At 44.5% G+C, this 10448-nt stretch overlaps 1 protein-coding gene across 1 annotated transcript in view; it reads left to right on the top strand.

Moving 5' to 3' along the window:
- Positions 1-1758: 1758 nt before the first annotated feature.
- The window catches only part of NPL (N-acetylneuraminate pyruvate lyase (dihydrodipicolinate synthase)), an 18584-nt gene continuing 9894 nt past the window's right edge, over positions 1759-10448 (top strand). Inside the window, exons 1-3 of the mRNA XM_015423864.1 lie at positions 1759-1928; positions 4767-4840; positions 8835-8922. Of these exons, the coding sequence (XP_015279350.1) occupies positions 1864-1928; positions 4767-4840; positions 8835-8922 (227 nt within the window). The 5' untranslated portion in view covers positions 1759-1863. The remainder of the gene's footprint in view (positions 1929-4766; positions 4841-8834; positions 8923-10448) is intronic.

Genomic DNA, 10448 nt, shown 5'->3' with positions numbered 1-10448 from the left:
CTTCCTTTTCACGGCTATGTGTCTACACATTTTAGAACCACAGAGTTGGAAGGGACCTCCAGGGTCATCTAGTCCAACCCCCTGCACAATGCAGGACATTCACAAATACCTCCCCCATTTTATGAATCATTCAAAATGCTTCATGTACATTCATTTATATTTCAACATATTTTTAACGCTGTGATGGTCAGTCATCTTAGGGACCCGAAGTTGGGTGGAAAGGCAATGTTCAAACACTTGGAACTGCTAGAAGGGGGAGGACGTGCCTGCCAGGCCAACTGCCTTCCAGGAAGAAAAGGCTGTTCCCATCAAATCTCATGGCCACCCACAACTCCTTGGCCACAGCCTCAGCAGGAGGGGTGTGTGTAATGAGTTCATGCTTTGGTGTGTGTGTGTTTCTTTAAATGTTTAGTTTGACTGCAGTACTGTAAGGAGAGTGATAGAGGGAGATAAGTGTGATGTGACTGGTTGATGACTGAGGGTGTGGGAGGAGAGATGTCTATGAGGAGATTCTGTGTGTGACGTTTGAAGAGAGAGCATTGTCTGTGTGACTATGGGAGTTTTTGAGTGTATTCTGTGTGAATAAGAGAAATAGTTCAGCCTGTGTGGCTAAATATATATATGAGAGAGATAAGACTAAGTGTCTAAGCTGGTCAGAGTGGAGTTTGGAGTCTGAGAGACTGTTTGTGACTCCAAGCTTTGCCAGTTATATTTACAAGTTCCTTTCATCAGCATTCAACATAACCAGAAACCTATTTTGTTCTTTATTAAACAAATCATTTTTTGTTTAAACGTATCCCAGAAATCAAAACAGTCCTTCCTCAGGGCCACATAGTCCTCTGAAGTGCCCAGACCTTGGGTCATTCTACCAAAAGAGAGATTTGGATTTTTTAATTCCTGGTGGCAGCAGAAATCTACCAAGTTTAGGTACACAGAAGAGAGTTTTAAAGGTAAAACCATCTCCCAAATAAGCGGGGACGTCACAGGGGGCCAATTTGCTTTGGGCACAATTCAGTGCTGCTTTGAAACCGCATCTGGTTTGGGGCCAACATGCCTGAAGGACTGCCTACTCCTTCCTGAAGCTGACCAACAGCTACAGCCATCTTCAGAAGCCCAGTGTCGGGTGCCAGTTTGGTGTAGTGGTTAAGAGCGCAGACTCTAATCTAGGAGAACCGGGTTTGATTCCCCATTCCCCCACCTGCAGCTGCTGGATGATCTTGGGCAAGCCATAGTTCTGGCACAGCTGTTCTTGAAAGGGCAGTTCTCTCAAAGCTCTGTCAGCCGCACCAACATCACAGGGTGTCTGTTGTGGGGAGGGGAAAGGAAAGGAGTTTGTAAACTGAGACTCTGAGTGAAGGGTGGGGTATAAATCCAATCTCCTCCTCCTCCTCCTTGAAACCATTTAAAGGAACTCTGGTTGCAATCCTAAAGACACTTTCCTGGGAGTAAATCCCATGGAATAACGTGGTATTTATTTCCAAATAGACCCTGATAAACAGAGGGAGTGATTCTAAACTGGTCTACTTGGAAATAAAGTACAAAATGATTTAGTGGGACAATTTTATTTATTCTTTATTTTATCTAGGATATTTCAATTCTGTCTGTTCAGGGTCCTTCTCAAGGCAGTTTACAATTAAAACAATGTGAAAATATAAATCTATGCCATTGTGATTTAAATCTTGCATGGGTGTTGGGGATTGCAAAGACCAAGTATTGTTCATCAAAGATGTTTACAAGTTCTTTGTGTCCTGGAATTTTCTTGTGAGGGTTTGGTATTAACAGAGATCATTCAAAGCAAACTTATTTTCCCCTTCCAGCCAGATTTCTCTTAATCTTTTTCCTGACTTCACACTCAGCTACCTTATGGCACCTCAGAAGAAGCTGCAAGGCCTTGTGGCGGCCACCATCACTCCAATGACTCAAAATGGGTAAGTATTTCCTATGGAAATTATGGTTTGGTGTTCTCTTAAATTACTCTAGTGTTACATTGATTTGTATTGTTAACTGAAATCTAGAATTGTGTTACCATTTCCTTGGCTGCTCAGTCTTTTGAAAAGGAGAAAACAAAATCAAATGGGCTTCTGAATGGCAATGGTCAATTAGTGCTCTTTTCATAACCTGAAGAAGCATTTGGCCTTTGAAGTATATAGCCTGGCTCACTTACCTGAGTCATCTGTTTGTGCTAATTCAAAGGTGGTGATACCTTGTTCTTTCTGACTCTTTTCTTGGGGTGCACACCAGCCTATGGACTAAGGAATGCTAGACTAAATGGACCTTGGGCTAGTCCTGCAAAGGGCTTCATAAGCAAGTGTATACTTGGGATTACTGAGCATTGAACATTTATCACTTAAGTGTTAAGGTATCTTGAAGATGCACTTTCTTTGTAAATTTAAAACCAATTAATGGACCATGGGAGTTCTTCTACAGTAAACTAAAACAAGTAGACTATTTATGACAAAGTCTTGGTGGTTTCTGCGCTCGCTGCCTCTGCTTCTTGAAGTCTTGCTCAACATAAGAAGTGAAGGTCATGAGTTGGAAAGACAACTTCAGAAGAGTACAATCCAGTATCTGCTGGGAGGGCAAACCATAAAGCTGTGTTGAAATAGCAATGCTGTTGATCATCCACACAATCTTTGATTCTCATTGTCTCTCCTGAACATGAGTCTCTTGTTGCCTCCATAAACAAATATATTCTGTCTTCGCAGATTAACTAGTTTGCTTTAGTCAGCAAGTGGAGAGACATGCTGATAATTATTACCTCAGAGCACGAGAATGTGAAGCAATAATGTCTTGCCCTGGAGCTTCTTCTGTACCTGAGTCAGCGCTCTTAAAAGAGATAGAAAGGATCACACAAAATGTCTGTTGGCCAGGGAAGTATCCCAAATGGCACCGAAACAAGAGACCCCACACACACACTTGGGTTACTTTTTGCCCACTAGCAAGAGGCATTACTGAGGTTGGTTGGCAGACAGCTAGACAGAATGGAGTTTCTGTTGCCTAGCAGATGGCAGAACTTTGTGGCATCAGGCATGGAACTGAACTTCCCTGTTGCTAAGTGTAGTTACCCTGAGGTACAGAGTTAAGAGGAAGAGTGGTTATAAGGACTAAAGATAGATGTGTGTGTGTGAGAGAGAGAGTATGTTATACTCCAATAAGGAAGAAAGACAGGAAATATTTTCTACATTTATTTCTTAAAGATACACCAAATATGAGCTACAACACATTCACAACTAAAATCACTTCAGTACTTGAAACTGCTCCTTCTTTTGCTTTCTCCAGAGTGCCACTTGGTTGTGTCTTAGAGCCAAACTATATGTTGTGGCAGCCATGGGATTGACCTGTGGACACCGATGTCATCTTACATAAGAATTTGACCATTTTTAAAAAAATGCTGCAAAGGGGGTGGGTGGGAGCGTGAGGTGATTTTATTTCTTTTCAAGTACTGAAACAGCCACAAGGGGACTGGCCATTTGGGCACCCGAAAACATGTGGGAGGTGGGAACAAGAGTGCCTGGCCCCTCCTGTGCTCCAGGCTCAAACAGGATTGGGTCCTTGTGGTATTTTTTTAAATGGTCAAATCCTTCTGTAAAATATCGTTGGTGGCTGTGGGTCAAACCCATGGCTGCTGTTATGTGTGGTTTGGCCCTTAAAGAGGCAGTAACATATAAACAATCAAACACAAAGCTTGCAAGGAACTATGACTACCTATCATGTGTGCATGTCACAGAGACCGATAGGGTTGCCAGGTCTGGGCTGGAAAATACCTGGAGACTTTGGGGGTGGATCCAGGAGAGGGCAGGGTTTGGGGAGGGGAGGGGCCTCAACATGGTACAGTGCCACAGAGTCCACCGTTCAAAGCAGCCATTTTCTCCAGGGGAGCTGATTTCTGTCAGCTGGAGATCAGTTGTAAAAGCGGGAGATCTCCAGATGGAGGCTGGCAACCCTAGAGAGCAATGCCCCTTACGGTACCCCTTTCGCCTTTCTTAAAAAGAACCCTCAGGTCTGTCTTCAGCTAAATGATATTTTTTTCTCCTTATTGCCTCTATCAAGTCAAAATCTCAAAGTTCAAATCAACAACTGTCTTTAGCATCCCTACTCTGAACCACTGATTGCATAATTCACAAGCTGACCTTTTTCAGCTAGTCAGTATGTTTGGGGAAATATTAGGAGCCAGTTATGGGGTTTCCTGACTATCAGTGTTGAGTACTTTGTGATAATAAAAGAGGAGGGGAACAGAGTTCTGGTTACCTAAAGGCAATACCTCCGAAATCTGTTGTTTGTTTGTATAGCAGTCACACACCATAAGTGCTGCTTCTGTGTTTCCGAAGATTGATCCAGGAGTATTCTTGAGAGCTAGTTTTGATTCAGATATTGCATTTGTGTACGAGTAGAAGGGTTATCAATATGGCCAAATCCAGTTAATATATTCTTAGGCTACATTTATATTTATTTATTTATTCATTCATTAAATTTCTACTCTGCCCTCCCGCCGAAGCGGCTCAGGTTAGAGGTGAGAGGTTAAGCCATGGGTTTTATGACAAAGTTGGTTTTAAGTAGATAAGCGGCAGAGAGACGGGTGGTGGAAGGTAGGAAATTGAACAAAGCACTTTCGATAACCGAAGGACAATATAGTCCAGTTATCGATTCACCATAAAACTTCTAATCTAGTGACTTTTCTCCCCTATATAACTTCTTTGCATGAAACAGTGAGATGCAAGGAATTCCATACACAATAATTTCTACTGACTAGCATTATTTTCTTCTAGGGAAATCAACCTGTCTGTGATTGGTCAGTATGTGGACTATCTGGTAAATGAGCAAGGTGTGAAGAATGTATTTGGTAAGTTATAGTCTTTTGTGACTTGTGCCCGGCTTTCTATCCCTGCTCTGAAAGTTGGTATGGTTCCAAATATGGACAGCCCTAGTCATCCAGACCGATCATATCAAGAGGTTAAAAGGCAGCATTTCTGTGTTTTGGAACCTGACCAACTACTTGGTAAAATTGCTGTTCACTCTGTGTCTGGATTAAGGCAAAGTCCCTTTGCATTTTAAAAGTGATTTATTGCAGTGCCAGGCTTTTGCAAACAAAAGCCTTTCCAAAGTAAGGCCTTGCCTATGAGAACTTATGCTGCAATAGGTTAGTTAAAGATGCCACACGTAGCTAAAGTCTTTGTGTGCACTGCAGCAATTAAAGTGAGGTATTATTGAACTGTCCAGTTAATTTCCTCCAAGAAACAGGGAAGTAAGACCACAGGCAATTCAGACACATGTTCAACACAAACTTCATGGCCATTTCCTCTTCGTAGGCAAGCCTGATAATAGCACACATAAAGCAGGGGTGTCAAACAGGTGGCCTGTGGGCCGGATGCAACTTCTGTCTCCTGCTTCCTTTCCCAGGGCTGCTTCCCCCCACCCCAGCTCCCTCAGTGGCTCTTTGCTTCCTGCTTCCTGTTTTCTGCCTCTTGCCTCCCTCCCCCCTTCTTTGCGCTCTCTCTCTCTCTCTCTCTCTCTCACACACACACACAAACACACACACACACAGAGAGGCACACACAGAGCTCTGTGGCTCCTTGCTGCTTCATACAGGAGAGATACAAAGACAAGCCTGCCTCTTTCTCTGTCTCTGTATCTGTCTCTCTCTCACACACACATACACACAAACACAGAGAGCTTCTGCTTTCTTCTTCTGGGCTGCTTCTCTGTTGGGGAGGGAGGGGAGGAAAGAGAGAGAAAACAAAGTTGGAGTCCCATTGCAGCTTCAAGACCAACAACATTTTATTCCAGGTATAAGCTTTTGTGTGCAACAGTGCAAGCATACTTCTTGGGAGGATGGGAGGGAGGGAGCTAGTGGGTGGATGGGTGGAATCTTCTGACAAGCACAATATACATTGAGGAAATTGTTTTGGCTTCTTCTGAAAAGTTTTTTACAAAAAAGATTGGATTTCTTTGTTCTTGTCTGGATTTATTTTCTTTCAAAAAAAGCCTGATTAGGAATTAGAACACTTGGATTGGTCCTTATATCTTGGAGAGTGGAGTGATTTCAGATGCCAAATGATAATAGCAAACATTGGTAATGAGAGAGGAAGCTTAGGTCTCAATTCAGTCCAGGAGTTTGCATTGTCTTGAGCTTCATTATCAATTGTAATTCAGAAGTCTCTCTAATCTCCCTTTGCTGCTACTCTTAGGTCAGCAACTGAATGTTGTGGTTTCTAATGTCAGACTTATGTCCATTTATTCTTTGCATCCTCCTGGACTAAATCCTCCTGGATGGAATTGAGACCTAGGTTTCCTGTCTCATTACCAATGCTGGTATCTCCACACTAACTACCCCTCTGCATATCACACCTAGTCCAATCAAGCCTGCAATTGTCATTCATCTGCCATTGCCATTCAACATCTGAAATCACATTTGTAAAGTTTATATCTCTGGTACCTTGTGTTACATTTTATGGCATGCATGGCCCATCCCAACAAAGTGACATTTATGTCAGATCTGGCCCTCATAACAAATGAGTTCGACACCTCCAACATAAAGAGTCTCTGATGGAATTCCCAGCATCTCAGCTGACTACAGCTCCCAGGATTCTTGGCGGGAAGCCGTGACTGTTGTTATAGCGGCAATATAGGGTTGTAGTGTACAAATGTTCTGTTTTAAGCAAAGACTGTCTCAGCATGGCTGTGTTTGCAAACAGTTCCTTTAAAAACTTATGAGCACTTTCTAAATCAGAAGACCAGTAAAGGCAGAAAACACCCATGTCAAACTGTTCTGCAATGTAAACTCGGCTCCTGCAGGCATTGATGGGGCATGCTGGGCATCCTTGTTGTCTTCCTTGAATTGAACTGAGCATGCACCCTGGGATGTGCTCCCAGCCCTGTGCCCCTCCCAGGCATGGGTTCTGCAGCAGAGACTGTTGTAGAAGGGTTCCCTGAAAGCAGAAAATACGAAAATGACTGCTTTAGAGGAGCAGCTCGAGACATGACTTGCTGGGATATTCCCAGAACCCTGCTAGGAAAGACAAATCCAATGGTCCAGCCTCCTTCAGACCACTGGGTGAATTGAGGCGGGGGAGTCCTTAACACTCAGCCCAACCTGGGGTTTCTATGATGGTGAGGTTGGCTATAAAACCTTAAAATAATTTAAAAAGTGACAATCCAAAACGGCCAAAGGAAAAACCAGATTCCAGCGGAGTTAATATAACTAACCTCTAGACACCAAAAAGACAGTGATGTACAAAAGACTCCAAGGAGGAGGCCAGGGAAGCTTCCAGAATGGGGACTTGGGTTCCAGGGCAGCTTTCCATTGTAGGAGGGATTTCTGTCAGCAGAGCAGGACTTCCTTGCTTATTGGCACCGCTCCAAATGGCCCCTGAGGTGCTGCTCCTGAAGGGGACAGGGAACCCCCAGAAACAGCAAGAGGGGAGAGTCAGTGAAAACGACAGAAGTTTTCCAAGGAATCCAACCCATAGGGTTACCAGCTCTGGGTTGGGAAATACCTGGAGGTTTTGGGGGTGGAGCCTGGTCAGGCCCGTAGCTACAGTGGGGGATCTCAGGGCCGGACCCCCCGAATTACCACCCATGCCTCCTCACTTACCATCCAGACGGTTTATTTTGTTTTTCACATGTGACAGGGCCTTACTGAACCATTGCCCTGCCCTGCCTGCCGGCACCCTTGCCCCCCCCTCTCGCGTCACTTTTCCCCACTTTTACTCTCTCCATTTCCTGACACAGTTGTGTGGGGGGGGTGCCCCCCCGACTTATTTAAATGCCCGCTAAGTAAAAAATCCTGGCTACGGGCCTGAGCCTGGAGTTTGGGGAGGGACCTCAGTGGGGTACAATGCCATAGAGTCCACCTTCCAAAGCGGCCATTTTCTCCAGGGGAACTGACCTCCGTAACCTGGAGGCCAGTTGTGATTCCAGGAGATCTCCAGTCGCCACCTGGAGACTAACAACAAGGGACCTGGTGTGTAGGATATACAAGTCAACACCAAAAACACCAGAACAGGCTGTATGAAACCCGTACGTAGGGTTCCCAAATGACACCGGGGGGCGGGGACCCCGGGGGCAGATTTCCCCCCGCTTTCAAGGCCCGACTTCCGCCCCGCGCGGAATTGGGCCCGGGGGAAACCCCACCCCAGCGTGCAACGTCACTTCCGGGTGACGCGCGCGCGCACAAGACAGACACCGGCCGGGAGCCCCCCAGTCCCGGCCAAAACAGATTTGGCAACCCTACCCGTACGTGAAGTCTAAATGATTGTTCCAATAGTTTCTGATATGATGCATTTACATAATCAAAATAAATTGCAAAGAATTTTAAAGAATGAAATCTGTGAAGTTAAATTGTTATTTTAATACACCAAATCGGAATAGCAAATGCCACCTTAATGTCATATACAGAACAAGGCACAAACGAGTCATGTGTGAATTGCTCACAAATAAACATAAAGGATGCCACATAATACCAGTGAGTAGTCTTCCAAAGCTCATGTAGCGCCTCTTCAATCACCACAAGTTGTACGAGCCCCGGTTCAATCCCTCCTTTCGAATGGGATCTTCTTCAGGGCTTTGTGTTTGAAGATTACTCTTCAGAAGCAGTAATCAAGATGCCTGGGATGCTATATCACTCAGTGAAAGAATTTGGCATGGTGCAGTTGGCCTTGAAGCCTAAACAGCACATGCATGTTTTCCAGTGGGAATCGCCACTCCTAATTTTACTGAATAAGTCTCCACTCTCACAAGGTTGGCATGAAACAGGCTTCCTTATTTTAAAACAGAGACATCGTCCACCTTCTTGATGTGTTCTCAATTAAAAACGACAACTTTTCTTTTGTTAACAGTGAATGGGACAACGGGGGAAGGCCCGTCCCTGAGTGTTCAGGAGAGGAAACAGCTGGCAGAGGAATGGGTGGCCAAGGGGAAGGATAAGTGAGTAATTCTGGGGAAAGGCTGCTATGTCTATGAAAAATTATTGCCTAGTGAAGCAAGGACAGTTAGTCAGCAAATCTGCTTCCACTATTTACTTCCTTTTGGGGTTTAAAGGGGAAGGGAGTGGGGATGGTTTATCAGAATACTGCTGATGTTACAATACCCTTATATTCTGCTTTTGTCCACACTGCTCGCAGGGAAAGAAAAGAAGCAGTGTTCTTGTCAATGAACAGTTCCTGCCATTAAGCCTGAACTTCATATCAGTAGATGGAAATAAAGAGGGAAATTGAGGTTAAATGTCGCCCTCCTAAGAAGGGATTCTTAGTCTCATGAGTAGATCAGTCGCTCAAGTCTAACCTGCCTTCTACAGCAGCCACAGTGACTCCTAAATTACTTTATGCCCCCAAAGTCTGCTAGTATAAATGGCTTCTCTGTGGGTCTGCCGCTGAAACAATGGTACTTTAATCTGCACAGCCGATTAGACCTCCAGTGGCCAATCAGAAGTCTTGCCTGGCAGGAGCCCCCCTGCCCCCCCACTTTCTAAAAACCCTTGGCAGGCATCAGGAAAGGTGTTGTCAGGTGTGTTGGGTGCCCATGGGCACTACGTTGGGGAACCCTGTTACTGGGACTGCAGAGTTAGAAAACAATAGAAGCAAAAAAGGCATCTATAAGGCATGATGGTAACAGCGTTCCGTGCGCCTTGGTGTTTAGTCATGCCGGCCACATGACCACGGAAACGTCTTCGGACAGCGCTGGCTCTTCGGCTTTGAAACGGAGATGAGCACCGCAACCCTAGAGTCGGATTCGACTGGCTTTCGAGCAAGGGAACCTTTACCTTTTAATGCAATAAAAGCAAGGTGATGCAGAGTATAAACATTAGAATAGACTTCATGCCTATTCCCTTGCAAAAGCATCCTCTTGAGCTGTTTCATTATTCCACAGTTAATTCCCTTACAAAAATGCCCTACTAAATGTTTTTGTTCTGCACCTTCTGTGAAAAGATGTCCTCAGGCAGGCCATTCCGTAAGGTGGGAACCACAACAGAGAATGTGTGTTTCTGGGCCCTTGCCGATCTTACCTCTTTGCAGGCTGGCAAATTGGTCTCTTTTTGATGTTTGTGTTGCTTACTTTGTGTGAAAGGAAACTTTGAACTGAGTTTAAGCTGCTTCGAGTACCGTTGATTGAGAGAAGAGAGGGATATAAATATTCTAAATAAATTAAATAAAATAATTTATATGCAGTTGCAATGCTGTGGAACTGACTCATCTGGTGCTTTCTTCATTGAGTACCATGTCACTTCCGAGAATAGGTAACCATGCAGAAAATGAGATGGGAGAATATTGTCATGTTCCCCTCCCTTGAAAAAATATTGTCATGTTCCCCTCCCTTGTTCTGAGCTCCAGTTGAACTATCTGCCTCTCTTGAAATTCTCACGTCAACACCATATAGTTAATCCCCTTGTACTGCACAATGAAGATGTCCTAAGTGCTTTGAGTCTCTGTTGCCATGCATCTGTGTGACCGGGG

Source organism: Gekko japonicus, unplaced genomic scaffold (genome assembly GCF_001447785.1).
Source record: "Gekko japonicus isolate JY-2015 unplaced genomic scaffold, Gekko_japonicus_V1.1 scaffold281, whole genome shotgun sequence".
NCBI classification, from domain to species: domain Eukaryota; kingdom Metazoa; phylum Chordata; class Lepidosauria; order Squamata; family Gekkonidae; genus Gekko; species Gekko japonicus.
Note: the sequence above shows the minus strand (reverse complement) of the source record. Positions and strands in the feature narration are given on the sequence as shown.